Below are 15,000 nucleotides of genomic sequence, written 5' to 3' on the forward strand. Positions count from 1 at the left end.
TCCCTCGTCCCACGGACATTGAGCACCTTCGCTCCTTTCTTGGACTTTCAGGATATTATCGAAGGTACATCCGCAATTATTCTAAAATTGCAGCTCCTCTTACTTCACTGCTAAAGAAAGATGTTCCTTTCCACTGGTCGTCTGCCCAGGAACAAGCTTTTGCAGACTTAAAGAATGCCCTTACCACTGCTCCTGTCTTAGCTTTTCCTAACTATGACTTACCTTTCATTCTCTACACCGATGCCTCTTTCCAAGGTCTTGGTGCTGTCCTTATGCAAGAACAAGACACACACCTTCGCCCCATTGCCTTTACCAGCAGATTCCTTAACAAAGCTAAACGTAACTATTCTGTCACAGAAATTGAAGCTTAGCAGTTATATATGCTCTTCGACATTTTAAGGAAATAATACTAGGCTATCCTGTCACAGTCCATATAGACCACCAGGCACTTCTTCACCTTTTCAAAGGAAAGAACCTGTCCGGAAAACTTGCTCGCTGGTTCTTGACCATTCAGGAATTCAATCCCACCTTCTCTTATGTGCGCGGAACAGCAGACAATGTTGCTGGCGCACTTTCTAGGAATATTGTTGCTATAAATTCCCTCCCTTAGCCAGTCACTCTTACTCATGCGCGTACTCATGCAGCTCAAAGATCCGACCCAATGGCCTCAACCGTGCCATCAATAGGTCCATATCAGAGTCGCCTCACTTTGTCATCTTTGCTTCCGACAAGCGACTCCCATATTACCTTCTTGCTTCAGATATAGGCCCAATTTACAACCTTGATGATTTTGTAAAGGTTTCACTTTCAAATTTCAGCTCTCTCTTCAAGAGAAATACTCAGTTTCCTTCTCTCGCCAAAGACGAGATGGCCCGTTTTCACAATGAAAACGCGAGAGAATCTAACATTGCAATAGGTGACATCGTCTATGCCCAGAACCATTCTCCATCTTCCAAGCTTTCACCAAAATTCCTTGGTCCCTTCCGTGTCCTCGCCTTCGAACCTACAAAGTCAAATTGAAACATTTACATTCAGACACAGAATCCATCATGCACCTGGACACCCTTAAGCTATTCCCCCGTGGTGTAGACTGTGACAATGACCCTCCGACTTCCACAGACACCCTTCCTCCTTCTCTTCCCCATTCAACGTCCCCTGTCTCCCACCCGTATAATCTTCGCAGCCGTCATTCTTCTTGAACCCTCTACCCATACAGCTGCCAAAGTGTTCTCCACTTCCGTCCTTTCCAAATTTTAACATTATAATATGTTTATATGTATATACAGTTCCTTATGTATGCATGTTAATTCTAGTTCACCATTCCTCATGTATCTTTGATGGCAAATTCCATTTTTATTTTTTAATTCAAATTCCAAATGTATCTTGATGTCAAATCCCACTGTATATCGCTGGGGTCAGCGACAGATAGTTGGCCGAGCATTTGTAGTATATGTTAGTCATTATTAATTCTGTAAGCATTGTGTATACATGTAGGAAATAAAAGTGATGCGCAATTGGATGTTTGTGTGTGTGTTAGTAGGCGTATCATGTATGGAAGTTTCTCGAAGAAAGCATAATTGCCATTTCTGTTTACATAATTAATTATCATTTCTATTTATTTGTAAACGCAAAAGTTGAATGAATGGAACACAGATTATTAATATTATTAAATCTAAATTATTGTATTATTTTGAGTATATGTTAATTTCTGTGTGCGAGGAAATATTTATAAATAAATTGAGTGAAAACAACTCTCGGGCACGCCATCAGTCAAAGGGTGACGTGCATCAACGCGGATCAGAAGGCATTGAGAAGCTTGAGAGGCGAGACCTGAGAGGTGTGTGTGTGTGTGAGCTAGTGACATTGGTGCTGTGAAATAAATACTGTGATTTAACAACGTGTTTGCCATTACCATTGTTGATCAACTAACACACATCCACTGTAAACATGCTCTCCTTTCTCGAGCTCAAATCCAGAATCAAGGAAATTATTTCTTATAAGTTTTACCAGATATGGTGCATCGGTAATCACATGAATTTCTCTATCGGGCGTAGCTGGATTTTTGAAGTAGGAATCGTTAGTTCGTACACTAATGTTGTTCCAGAGGATCATATTTGTAGGACCATAGCAACAATAGGAAAACCAGCTGCCTCCACACCTCGCTACCAAATCAAACAATAGTTCTTTAGTTACTCTAGTAACTACCTCTTATCATAATACACTGGACATGTGACTTGGGTTTATATAGTGTCTCTGTACCTTTGTCATAGAACCAAACTTGTGCAACACGACATTCCTCAAATGACATAATGTATAGTCGCATTTGTTCATCCATTGACTCAGCTTTGTCCTTTAGTAGACTTAGAAATGTGTGCAACACCACTGACTTAACACTAATTTCTAATATCCATCGATTTAAATAGGTAAGTGATGGATATAGTAGGTTACGCTTTTTACGCAAGTAGAGGTAGGCTTTTGGACTTAAATTACGCTTGGCTAATATTATCTTCAGATAATCGCTTCACGGTGATTCCACTGATTATGTAATCCACCTTAGATGGTGAAAAAATGGATAAGATTTCTCCTCGTATACGCACTAGCCCCAACATGTTTTACCTTGTTAAGTACGATGTTTCCCTCCTTGTTCCACTCTGCTCTTTCTTGAAGGAGTTCTCTCTCCTTTATAAAGGCATCTAAGTAGGTATTCTGTGTATCGACATTAATCTCCCACTAAAAAAGTTACATGGCAGCTTGAAAACCAAAGTATATACTAATTGCCAATGGAACTGTGACTGTGACCCTTGCCCTCCAAGTGACGTCACCAGCCAGGAATTTCCAGTGATCTGTCAAAATCGGGTAAACCTTTTCTCTCGATCTTAAGGTCAAGTGGAAGATATCTGTTGACGATGTTGGCGATCAAAAGTCCTGATATTATGTTCAGAGACCACTGCCACTTTGAAATGTATATCTAAAAAAGGAAACCCTTCGATATTTCAATTATGAGGAATGGGAATAGACTTTCTTCACGGTCCATAGAAAAAAATGCCCATTCATTCAGTTATCTTAATTTTTTCAGTCAACATTCGACAATGTCAAAAGAAGTGTAGCTTCGGGACTTTTTCTCCGAGGTTTTAGGATTTGTAGCCCCCAATTTGTAGATTAAGAATTAGATTACATCAGGTCCAAACTTACCAAAGTAACTTACCCTTCTTGGTTCCTGGATAAAGCCCTCAGCCAAACCAGAACTAGTTTTTTCAACACCCTCTCCAATACTACCAAACATCCTATCCATAAAAGTTCCTTGTTGTCTCCTTTTCTGATTCGTTTAGCCACGTATTCAATTTTTTTTCAAGGATAAGTTACTTTTAGTTCACAACTACCCGAATACTATAAATAAATAAAAAATTTGATGTTTGTCAAAGGTTGAAAGGAGAACACAATCCAGGTGTTTATTCGGTCCCATGTAAGGATTTTAAGTTAGCATACATTGGCCAGACAGGTAGAGACTTAGGGACAAGGCTGAACGAACACAAACGTTTGATCAGATACAGGCAAAAGAGTTCAGCATTGTTCCAACACGTGAGTAAATTTTTATCACTCTCTCGACTGAGACAAAGCTGATCTCATATATAAACCTGGTTGTGGGATCAGAAGGAAGATAGTGGAATTCATATTAATAGAATATATTCCCCAATATGAACAATTCAAAGGGGCAGTGGTCTTAGGATATAATATCAGAATATTTGAACACCAACATCGTCAACTGTCCCAATGGGTGTTTTGGTTCCTTTCCAAAATCCCCACTGATGACAGAAGGGTATGTATAACCTCATCATAATATATACTGTACTTTCTTAGGGCCGTAGTTACCATTTTTACCTGCTTTTCTTCCATTCCGATAGTGAGATCTCTGTGTGATATATGTCGAAGGAGAAACGTAAACGCCAGACTCAATGAGAGAGGTTTACTGCCCGACGCTTCGGTCCTGGTCCTAGGACCGTCATCAGGGCTATCATGGAAGTTGCAGCTTGGATAGGAACTAGACGACGGGGCATGCCGAGTTCCTCCACTGCCATGTGTTCTCATACATTCTCATGCATAAACTTAAATTCGCTTTTGCTAACTCTTCCCCATGTGCCCACCTATAAATATATGTACATCTAACGAGGATACAGCATTTGCCAGTTTGTTCGTAGGAATCAATATTCGGGTGATGAATTAGAATTAGCGACTCTATCACCCGTATGATAGGGTTGACAGGAAGACGGTATGAGAGAGGTGCATGGGATAGGGGGGAAGTCTGTTGAGGGAAGTGAAAAGGTGGGGGAGAAGTGAGCTCGCGCGTGTGTGTATTTTTGTTTGTTTGTTTGTTTGTTTGTTTGTTTGTGTGTGTGTGTGTGTGTGTGTGTGTGTGTGTGTGTGTGTGTGTGTGTGTGTGTGTGTGTGTGTGTGTGTGTGTGTGTGTGTGTGTGTGTGTGTGTGTGTGTGTGTGTGTGTGTGTGTGTGTGTGTGTGTGTGTGTGTGTGTGTGTGTGTGTGTGTGTGTGTGTGTGCTTGTATGTGTGTTTGTATGTGCTTACCTGAATGAATTTCAGTAAACCAGTCAGTCAATCAATTGATCAGTCAGCCATTTGGAATCCACTGTTAAACAAAGGCCTTTCCCAAACACTGCAATCAATCTCACGCCTACACCAACCTCTACCACGTCACTCCTGAAAACTTCTATATTTCGTCTCTCCACCTTGTGTCTGGTCCCCCTCGTCCACACTTACCATCTCGCGCCATCCAGTCGGTAATACGATTGCTTCACCTTGCTTTTAATTTGTTCCTATGACGTCGTGACGGTCTCCCGTCCCAAGCTGTTCGTTTCATCATCTCTTTTAAATCACTTGAGCACTACTATCATCTCATTCCTTCATAATCTTCCTTTCAATAACGGCAGGTTCAATGATTTTAATCTCTCCTCATACGTTATATCTGTAAGGACGGAGACTGAATTGGTGGTTATCTTGCGTATTCTCCCAATCAATTCTTGTTTGCTTCTTCTTGTCAATGCTTCGCCTAAGATTTGGCCGATATGTTTGTCAGCTGACAAGCTATATGTGATGGTCCCAGATCCTTCTTTTGATTTTGATTCTGCACTGAATTATTTAACCAATGACTAATTCATTCAAAGTCTTTTTCAAGTTTTTGCTCGCTTTCAATACATATTTGCGTTAATCTTATTCTTTTACAATTGGTTCCCCGTATACATATTGTCTAGATCCTGTTGAAACAATCAGCACTCTTCCCCATCCTTTACTATTTTCATAATTTTTGGGTCATCTGCAAACACCGTTGGTGCAGCTTGCACTGCCCATTATGTCATTTATGCACATCAGAAACACTTCCCTTGTGTTCTCTTACACCGATCTTTCATAAAATCGTTTATCTTGACTAATGGAGATATAATCTATTATGCATTTTTGAGAGCATATTGTGGGTGCAGCCTTTATGCGTATACTACCTACTCCCTAAAACCCATTTCTTCCATCACAGGTTTGATAAATAAAACACCCACGAATAAAATTCACTTGCTGACATCTCGTCCTTCTCCAATATTCTCTTGAACCGGCCTTTCATAAAATCGTTTATCCTTTGGGGGAGTTCGCCTCCAAGTCCTCAGATATGTTCCTTTTCTCGCAAAAGTCGATGGCGAGATAACATCCATCCTTGTTTCTATCCATATCTATAAATTGCATGTATCTCTAAGACATTCACTCATTGTCTCATCTTCCGCCGTTCTTCATTCTCGACTTTCGTCCTATTCCTTTTCAAGGAAGGATTACCTACGAGTATTTATGGAAAAAATGTAATTACCTGAATGACGCAACCCTGGTAATGAGCCAGTGATGGAAGGCATATACATTTGCAGAAATGATGATGCGTTTGATAAGGGGTCTTCCACCTGTCTCCATCATAAATGATACAAGTAAATGATGGACATTAAACCACTATTCGCAAAATAATTGTTTCTATAGATGCATGATGGAGCAGTTGAGACTAGCAAGTACACACATGCGCGCGCGCGCTCGCGTGTATTCACCTTGGTCTTTGGATCACGCGTTGGACTCGTGATCGACAGCTATTTCCCTCCTGGAAGAGAGCTCAGAGCTCGTATGACTGATCTATGGGTAATGCTATGACCTTACACACACACACACACACCCAACTCCCCGCCCACAAGAGTCGGAGTAACGACCCGAAGCGCAGCGATACCGAAATAATTTCGGCCCTGGGCAGGATTCGAACCAGGTACTGCCACACCTCCGTACTGGCAGTCCAGTACTCTATCAACCGCGCCACCGAGAATAAGTGTGTGTGTGTGTGTGTGTGTGTGTGTGTGTGTGTGTGTGTGTGTGTGTGTGTGTGTGTGTGTGTGTGTGTGTGTGTGTGTGTGTGTGTGTGTGTGTGTGTGTGTGTGTGTGTGTGTGTGTGTGTGAGAGAGAGAGAGAGAGAGAGTGCGTGTGTGTGTGTGTGTGTGTGTTTGTGTGTGTTTGTGTGCGTAAGTTGTTTAGGCATTCTGACAGGTTGATTTAAGTGTGATTAGGAATCACAGGAGTCTTAGCCTTAACTAGTTATTGGCGGGTGAAGTGTCCTTTCTTGCTGGACAAGGTATAGCTGCTGGAGAGCGTGTGTGACACGATACCATGGAACTTGGACATTAGACGCCTGTCCGTGTCCAGAAGGTCTTAAATCTAACAATCAGAACCAGATGGATATCTTTTTATATAGTGATTCGTACAAGTCCTACATTTGTCATCGTATCGTATCACCCTTTACTTTGGTATGAGAAGACTTTTGCTTTTATCTAGAAGCAGAAGACTTTGAATTCTGCCACAAGCGTCAGAGTACTGTAGGGAAATTATTGGTCACTGCTCAACATGAGCTCTGAAGACACGTTTTCCAGGGTAACACTATATGATGACAACACTATTAACACAATGGTGACGTCACTCGAGGAAGTCCGCCTCCGGGGTTATGAAAGTAGCACACGGTCACCTAAAACATGCAGAGCCTGTATATTGCTTACTGCGCTCCTGCCACTCCTTCGCCATGCACAGCGTCCTTTCACTACGTCACACTGTCACTGACATCATGTTCTGGTGTAGCGGCAGCCACGTCGTCTATCACTAGGATAGGCAGCGGTTGTTCCCATCACTAACACTTCCACAACGTATGAGAGAAATCAGGCGGCTTTGATGCACTGCACATATGCCACTGAAACAAATACGTCCTCTGCTGTCGTCAGTAACTGTTAGAAACAGCGGTGGACAGTTGTGAGCCGATCTTTGATTCCCTCTCTTCTGCCCCTCCTCTCCTTCCTTTTCTTTCTCAGTTTAATTCACTGCATTTTTGTCTACCTCATCGCGTTTTAACCCTACCCTCATCAACAAAACCTTGAAAATTTCCAGGTAATCAGAAATTCTACAGATAACATTAGTCATTGAATTTCCACACACCACAGGATTTTTTAGAGACTAAGTCTGCTATGATCTCAGAGGAAATCGCGAGACATGTAAACTACCAAATAATTTGGAGATCTCAGAAAGTCTAGAGATATCGGGCAATCTTAGAAGTGCAGATGTTTCCAGGTCTCCACGGAGATGAATGATCCGGATATTCTGAAGGCTTCAGAGACGGATTACTCTCCCATCAGCTTCTCTCTTCCCCGTCTCTCATCCGCGACTTTTTCTTCTTCTTCTCCTGTTTTCCGCCCCTTTCTCTCTCCACTAACCTTTTGGTTTCACTAGTCTCCACCTCCTCCACCGTCTCTGCCCCCGCCACTAGCCCTTCCCTCCTTCTGCCTTCCCCTTCCCTTCCTTCATGAGCACTTTTGCTTCGGTCTGTCCTCTTGTTCTATGCCATCCCAGTGATAAACCTCGTGTGGTCACTTGTTGCTATTTCCCGCCTTTCTTCTTCTTGTCTTTCTCCTCCACCCCAGTACTTGCTGTACTCATCCGCTCTACTCCATTTCACCTCCTGCTGTACCTCGCTCCTTCCATCATCTCCAGTTCCTTCCTACTCGCCTCCCTCTCAGCCATCTCATCCTCCAATGTCGCTTCCATCTCCTCCTCCTTCTTCGCCTTGCGCATGCATCCGAGGTTTCTCCAGAAGGTCTTAATGTCCTCGATGGCTTCTTCTTGCATGAGGTTGAAACACATGGCAACGAGCGCCATTCCCACCAACAGGTAGACGGTGCACAACACCTGTTTGTATTCGACCTCAGAATCTTCGCTGTTCGACACCACTGATCGTCCTGGTACCTGCGAAAGGAGAGAAAGGTGCATCATTTGATCTGCATGAGGAAGGACGGGTTTCTAATCTCGCAAAAAAAAATCGATAGAAACCAGCCAGTCATGAAAAGATACCGAATGAAATTTATAGCGATAGTTTGTAGTGACTTAGCCTTATACAGCAGGTGCTATCAAGGTAACTCATACACTCTACCTTGATGCAAATAGTATTCATTTTCAACAATCATCATGTACATTCTATTTTTGTCAAAAATTCCATAATAATCACATAAGCAATCTAATATAAAACCAGAGGCTTTCACCTTGTGTATTTGTATACAGTCTTATTACTATAAAATTTTCTGGTCAATTTCTGACACGGAAAAGAAAAACAGGTCATAGGAGTTTTATTATTTATAAGACCATTAAAGGATTTATACTGCAGTATCTTACTGTCCTCGCCTATATTGTGATTCCCCATGCACTAACTCCAGCCGATAAAGCGACCTACAGCGCTGACCCCGAAAATTCAGTTTTCGATTTGTTAGAAGGCTTCCTCTGGCTTAAGCAGAATGCCGGCTAAGCGACCCACAGGTTTTCGACTTGCTAGAGGAATCACAACAATTTGGTAGCATTGGCCCACTACAACCCTGCCACTCTGCTTTCCCGCCCCATCCCGCTGCCTCGGGCTTGCCCGGAGCCCACTAACAACATCGTCTACACATCGACTACGACAAGATGACGGACGAACACTCACAGGATGTTAGTGCCTCCCGCGTACCTTCCTTCTCAAACCACGACCTATCATTGTGGTTCACTATCATCTAGTGCAGTGGTTCTTAACCTGTGGGGAATTCCCCACTGGTGGGGAATGGCGGAATTGCCAAGTGGGGAATGACCGGTCGGACAGAAGAACCACTGTCTTTTTTTTTTTTTTTTTTAATCAATGTGTTTTTGAAAATCCATGTGAACAAGTTGTATAGACACGGTAAAGGAAACATGGACTGGAGGTGAAGCTTTATTCCTGACGTTTCGTCTAACGACTTTCTCAAAGGAATGAGCATACTAGATACATACAGGCGGGTTTATAATCTCTGTATGTTTCTAGTATGCTCATTCCTTTGAGAAAGTCGTTAGACGAAACGTCAGGAATAAAGCTTCACCTCCAGTCCATGTTTCCTTTACCGTGTCTATACAATGTGTTTTTGTTTCTTTTTGTTTGTTTCTGGTGTCTTCTTGTTGTCACTGATGCTGTGGTGGGAAATTGAGAGTTGGCTCACTAAAAAGTGGGGAATTGGAGAAAAAAGGTTAAGAACCCCTGATCTAGTGTAACTTCAAGGCTATCCATATCACCACCAGCCAAACGATTTTATCGCATGCCAGCAGCCTACTGCCACATAAGGTCCTTCTCCAGGTCTCAGATACCATCTTCAAGCCCACCCCCATCATCTGCTACTTCTTGCAATGATTTAAAGCCAGCTGTTCTCTCCGACTTGATTCTTCAGAAACTGCTCGCCTCCAGGAACTACTGCCAAAATAAGAACTCAGCAATGAGAACCCATCTAACTTGCGGTTCACCATAAGGAGGCTGTTCGAAAAAGCATAAGCGTCATTCGAATAACTCTTTTTCGGCCACCTCTTCTATCGACAACTATCGCCTGCCACCCAGCGCAACCTCTTGAGTGTTAAGAGTAATATTTCGCTGGATGAACTAAGTACGCAGAGGATTTCATGGCTTCTGATACAGCCGAATATCCTACTACATCAAATGTTAACAAGAAAATCTATACCCATAGACTGGCTGAACCCGTCTCCCGACTCGCTTTTCAGCCCAGTGATTTCCAAGAGCAGCTCAACAACTCCCACCGCCGACGCTCGCCATCACCCCGACATCATCGGAAGTTCTGTAGTGACTTAACTTTACGCAGTAGGTGTTATCAAAGAAACCCCTATATTGTAAGTGATGCATTTCTCTGTAAATATACTTTATGCAAACAATATTCCTTTTCAATAGTCATCAGGTATATTCTATTTTCTTTTTTTAATAAATCAATAATAATCACATAATTAATCTTACCTATTACCAAAGCCTTTCACCTTATGCATTTGTATACATTTATATTACCGTCAGTTTCTATAGTCAATTTATGCACGTATACTACGATCAATAAGCCAGTGACACGAGAAGGAAAACAGGATTTCATTATTCATAAGGCAATTAAAGGACTCTTACCGCAGAATCTTACTGTTTTCGCTTATGTTGTCATACCCCAAGACTAACTGCAGCCGATTTAGGAATCCATAGCGCTGAACCAAGAATTTATTTTCTGGCTTATTCGAGGCCTCCTCTAGCTTAAGTAGAATACCCGCAGCACTAGTCCTCATGGCCTGGTTTTCGGCTTGCTTAGAGAATCACAGTGAATTACAATACACCATTTCACAAGTGAGGCCACAAACCACTAGTGGTAGTTGGTGCATGCCCTATCATTCAGCGTTGAAGCTGTCCATTCCAAGAGGCTAAAGAACAGCAACGCATAGGTATGGGAGACAAAAGAAAACGGGTTCAGCCTCCTCAGTTCAGATCAACCGCTATATGCGCCTCACTGAAATCATGAACACAAATTGGATGAAGTCGTTTGTTATCGCGCCCCACCACGGCTCCAGTAGGTTGCCCCCACGAGTTTCTTGACTGCTTTCTTTGCTGCTGTCTTTTGACGTTCTACTTGTAGAAATAACTCTACCACTATTGTACAAGACCTGCTCCCACACTACACTCGCCCCCTCACATAGTGACCCACCAGATCGCCGTATCCGATGGTCGCCAGCGACACGTAGCAAAAGTAGCAGCCATCGAGGACGCTCCAACCTTCCCAGTGAGCAAAGACGATGCCGCCAGCCAATACGTAGACAGCGAGGATGATGAGACACCACGTGATTGGTATCGTTTTCCGGTCGCCGCCGAAAGCTCCAACAATCACCTGTAGGGAAGAAAGAGGAGAGAAAGGAAAGAGGGCATTACAATCAGCGACCCAAGCCATTTGTAAGAAAAGAAAAGAAGAGCCAAAGTAATAAAGAATTCAGCATACTTTTTTAAGGTGTCCTTCAATGAATTTTGTTCAATGGTCTGGGTTTATACCTACATCCGAAACAGCAGCTAGCTATGACATGACCAAAATATTTGGTAGTCTTTTTGATGCCTTGGATAGGTTGCATTCCCTTTATGTCTCTGATTTTGGCTTATTAAGTCATTTTTGGCTAAAACTGAGTTCAGACTGGTGTAATGGTGTGATACGTTGTAGCATCGTGCAATTATTGTTATGTATTATACTTACGTATTGTTCAATTAGGAGTTGTATATTTTCTCCATTATACAATTAATTATTATAGGTTTTGTTAGACATTAAGTTCATTATTGATTGTATTATTTATTTACAATATTTATACACGAGTCTGTAGGGAGAACGAAGCGAACTCTTATATGTTTCGCGCCAAGACAAGGCGTGGCGTCCAGTTGTAACTCTGCCTCCGGTGTACGCACGCCCTTTTCTATATTGCAGTGCTTTATCAAATTGTGATTTGATACATTCTTTTATATTGTTAATATGCTTTTATTTAGCCACCCTACAACATGTGGTGGCAGCGGTAAAGTTAAGCTTCCTTGCTATACGCTTTTTTTTTTTTTTAACATTTGGACGATTCTTGAGTGATACGAACTTTAGTGAAATTTGGCTGGCCAGCATATTGCGTATGTTTTTTTTCAGTCAGGGATTTTTTACAATTACTTTTGAAATTATTTGTAAGCTGGTGTTCAGGAACAGTGCATTCTACGTGTCCGAGCCGTGTGATTTTTTTTTTTTTTTTTTTTTTTTCTTTTTTTTTTGTGTACGTTCCATGTGGTCTCCAGCTTAGCATTTCCTGTTTGGACTTTTGGTTCTATTATCGTCATCTGTGTTCATAAAATGATCGCCTATTATTCCTGCGTGTGTCAGCTTTAGTCTGATGCCTGGATATAGAAGGATTACTGGTCCCGCCTAGGTTGTGTGAAAGATTTCCGGTGTCCTAGCCACCCTTCAGTGCGCTACCTCTTGAAGAGCTTGATTACGTCAGATTGTTAATTGACAACTATATATTCAATTACTATTTCAGTGATAGTCCATGTAAACTTTTTATGACTTAGTGTACATTCTTTTTTCTTTCTTTCTTTTTTAATCAAGTCTTGTTGCCTTTATTATCCGGCGGTTATATTTGATTACGTTTTTCGGCCATTTTGCTTTCATCGTGTTTGTTTATAGTCACCCTTTGCGGTGCCGTTTTCCCTCAATATTCTTTTATAGAGAATTGGTGTTTTTTACTTTTTTTCCAGGTGAGACTGCAATTACTAGCCAATTTTTTTCTTCGTGGGGCATGTGTTTTTTTAAGCGGTCACAATAATTACTGTATGTATTAAGATTTTTTTAATGCTACCTAAGAGTGAATTAATTACCTTGTTCTCCTTTAAATATGCCTAAGCCCAAATTTCCTTCATTCCTTAGTCCCCAAACTTCATCTCAGACGATGGCTCATACATTTACTTTTTACATCAGGAGCCTTCCATAGTCAAATTCTCAGCTCAGGATCTCCATTATACAGCAGCAGAATTCATACAGCAATGCAAACATAGTATAGTCAATACTAATGTTAGTTGCGGGTCTAAGAATATCTCATTCGTGAGATCTCAACTTGTTCCTAACTCATTGGCAGCTGAAATGATGGCAGCCTCATGCCTTGACCTCAAAACATTGAACTATATTTATGATTTATTCAGAGTTACAGTAATTTCCTTAAAATCTTTTCTGATGCCCCTGTAAGTGATCATTTTCAATGTTGCTTTAAGTTAACTGATGTTCTTACATCCCGATTGGGTACTCTTAACTATATGCATGCTCAGGCTCAAGCCAGCAATATTGCTTTTGATGCCTTGGGTCATTGTTTTATTTAGATTGGGTAGATAAAGATGCTATCACTTTGGATAGATTCCTTCTTATTTTGGAATTTCTTTTTTGTTTACTATTACTGGTACCTATTGAAAGGAGAAAATTTTCTTCTCCCAGATATAAGGCGGATGAGTCCCTATTGTCTTTTGCAACACGGCTTTCAAGTAAACTAAAGGAAGTGCCTTGTGGCTCTTTGTGTATTAACAAAACACAACAACATGCCAATGTTCCTAGTTCTCCTTCTCCACCCTCTTAGTCATTAGAACCTACTCATAGCACTCCTTCGTTTACATTTACACCACATGTACTTACAAGTACTTATTGTAACAAATCAGGTCACTCAAGTTCTTTTTGCTTTCGCCGTAAGCATCACGAGCACAAGTCAAAGCAGTCCATTGTCCGTAGAAATTTATCTTATGCCTTTTCTAACGTGACGCATGGCCTCTATTTAAAAACGCCTCAGGATAAACTTAGCTAGTGTCATATCCATGGTCAATGTAAACATTCGACTGATCAGTGTTCAAATATTCTGAAACTTAAGGCAGAGACCTCACGTCAACTTAAGCAAACTCAGTCCTATTTTCACCAGTGCCTATTGGGCACAAACCAAGTAATTGACCTGTAATAGCCGGTCTTAGATCATCCCTTTGATGGCTGCTGAGTCTTCTCAATTACTCACTTTTCATTTTTTACAGAGAACACACCTACCTCAGTCACAGTAGATACTGGTACAGAATGTAGTCTAGTAGGTAGAAGGGCTTATTACGCTCTCAGGGATATGTACAATCTCCCTTTATATCCTTTTTTGTAATAGATTACATTCTGTACAAGGTTCTCCCTTGTTTATTCTTGGGTCTGCTCGCATTCCCTTAAGATTTCCCTCTCATGCTACCGTTTTCCATGTTACTTTTGTTGTTTCGGGCATTGCTCTTATGTGGGATTGCCTCTTGGGCATTGACGCTTTTACAGCTCATGGCATAGGTATATCTCTTAGGCGCCGTGTAGTGACTTTTCATAATTCTGTTATTCCTACAACGGATAGGCCAGTTTTCATATGTAGCTCCCCTTCTGTGCATGATTAGACCATACAAATTGCCTTCAAAGAGTTCTAATCTCTTTGGCTCTCCTATTCTTTCTTGTGCTACTTCTGTTATAGGCGAGCATTATATTGGACCTTCAAGTTCAGTTCGAGTCCCAGTGCGCATTTCAGGTGCCCCAGTTGCTTCTGACGTCTTATCCCAGCCGGACTCTGTTCATGTTCGTCGTCTAGCATTGGGAGGAACTATCTCTACTATTCGTGAGGATCATGTTACCGCAGCTATAGTAACCAACGTCACTAGCGCTCCTATCACCCTCTCTCCTGGCAGTCATTTAGATTCCTTTGCCGTAGTTGACGTTGACACCGTCCAGGATTCGCCTCCTATTATAGCAGCTTCGGTGCTACGGCCTCCACAAGTAAGTGACACAGCACCATTGGCCTCTCAGTATGCAACATTTGTAGGTGAGACTGACTTTTTAGAGGTGACGCCTCGTCTCACTAACCTGTTAGTGACCCACCGTCAAGCTTTGGCTTTACCTGGTGAACCATTAGGAGTTATGGATCGTGCTTTTTCATAGCACTGATCTTCAGCCAGGTGTTCGACCTGTTTACATACCCTCTTACAAGCTGCCTCACTTTTGTCGGCTTGTAGCGCAATCCTTGGTTGACGACTTGCTACGTGATGGCGTTGTACAAGAGTCTCACTCAGATTG

The 15,000-nt window shown here is 41.8% G+C and overlaps 1 protein-coding gene across 1 annotated transcript in view; it reads right to left on the reverse strand.

The window, feature by feature from the left end:
- Positions 1 to 6,777: 6,777 nt before the first annotated feature.
- LOC143034529 (potassium channel subfamily K member 15-like) overlaps positions 6,778 to 15,000 on the reverse strand; it is a 74,931-nt gene continuing 66,708 nt past the window's right edge. Inside the window, exons 5-6 of the mRNA XM_076200706.1 lie at positions 11,074 to 11,253; positions 6,778 to 8,305 (exon numbers count right to left, since the gene is read on the reverse strand). Coding sequence (XP_076056821.1) covers positions 8,015 to 8,305; positions 11,074 to 11,253 — 471 coding nt within the window. The 3' untranslated portion in view covers positions 6,778 to 8,014. The remainder of the gene's footprint in view (positions 8,306 to 11,073; positions 11,254 to 15,000) is intronic.

The sequence above is a fragment of the Oratosquilla oratoria genome, chromosome 17 (assembly GCF_046742065.1).
Source record: "Oratosquilla oratoria isolate Oo_2021 chromosome 17, ASM4674206v1, whole genome shotgun sequence".
NCBI lineage: Eukaryota > Metazoa > Arthropoda > Malacostraca > Stomatopoda > Squillidae > Oratosquilla > Oratosquilla oratoria.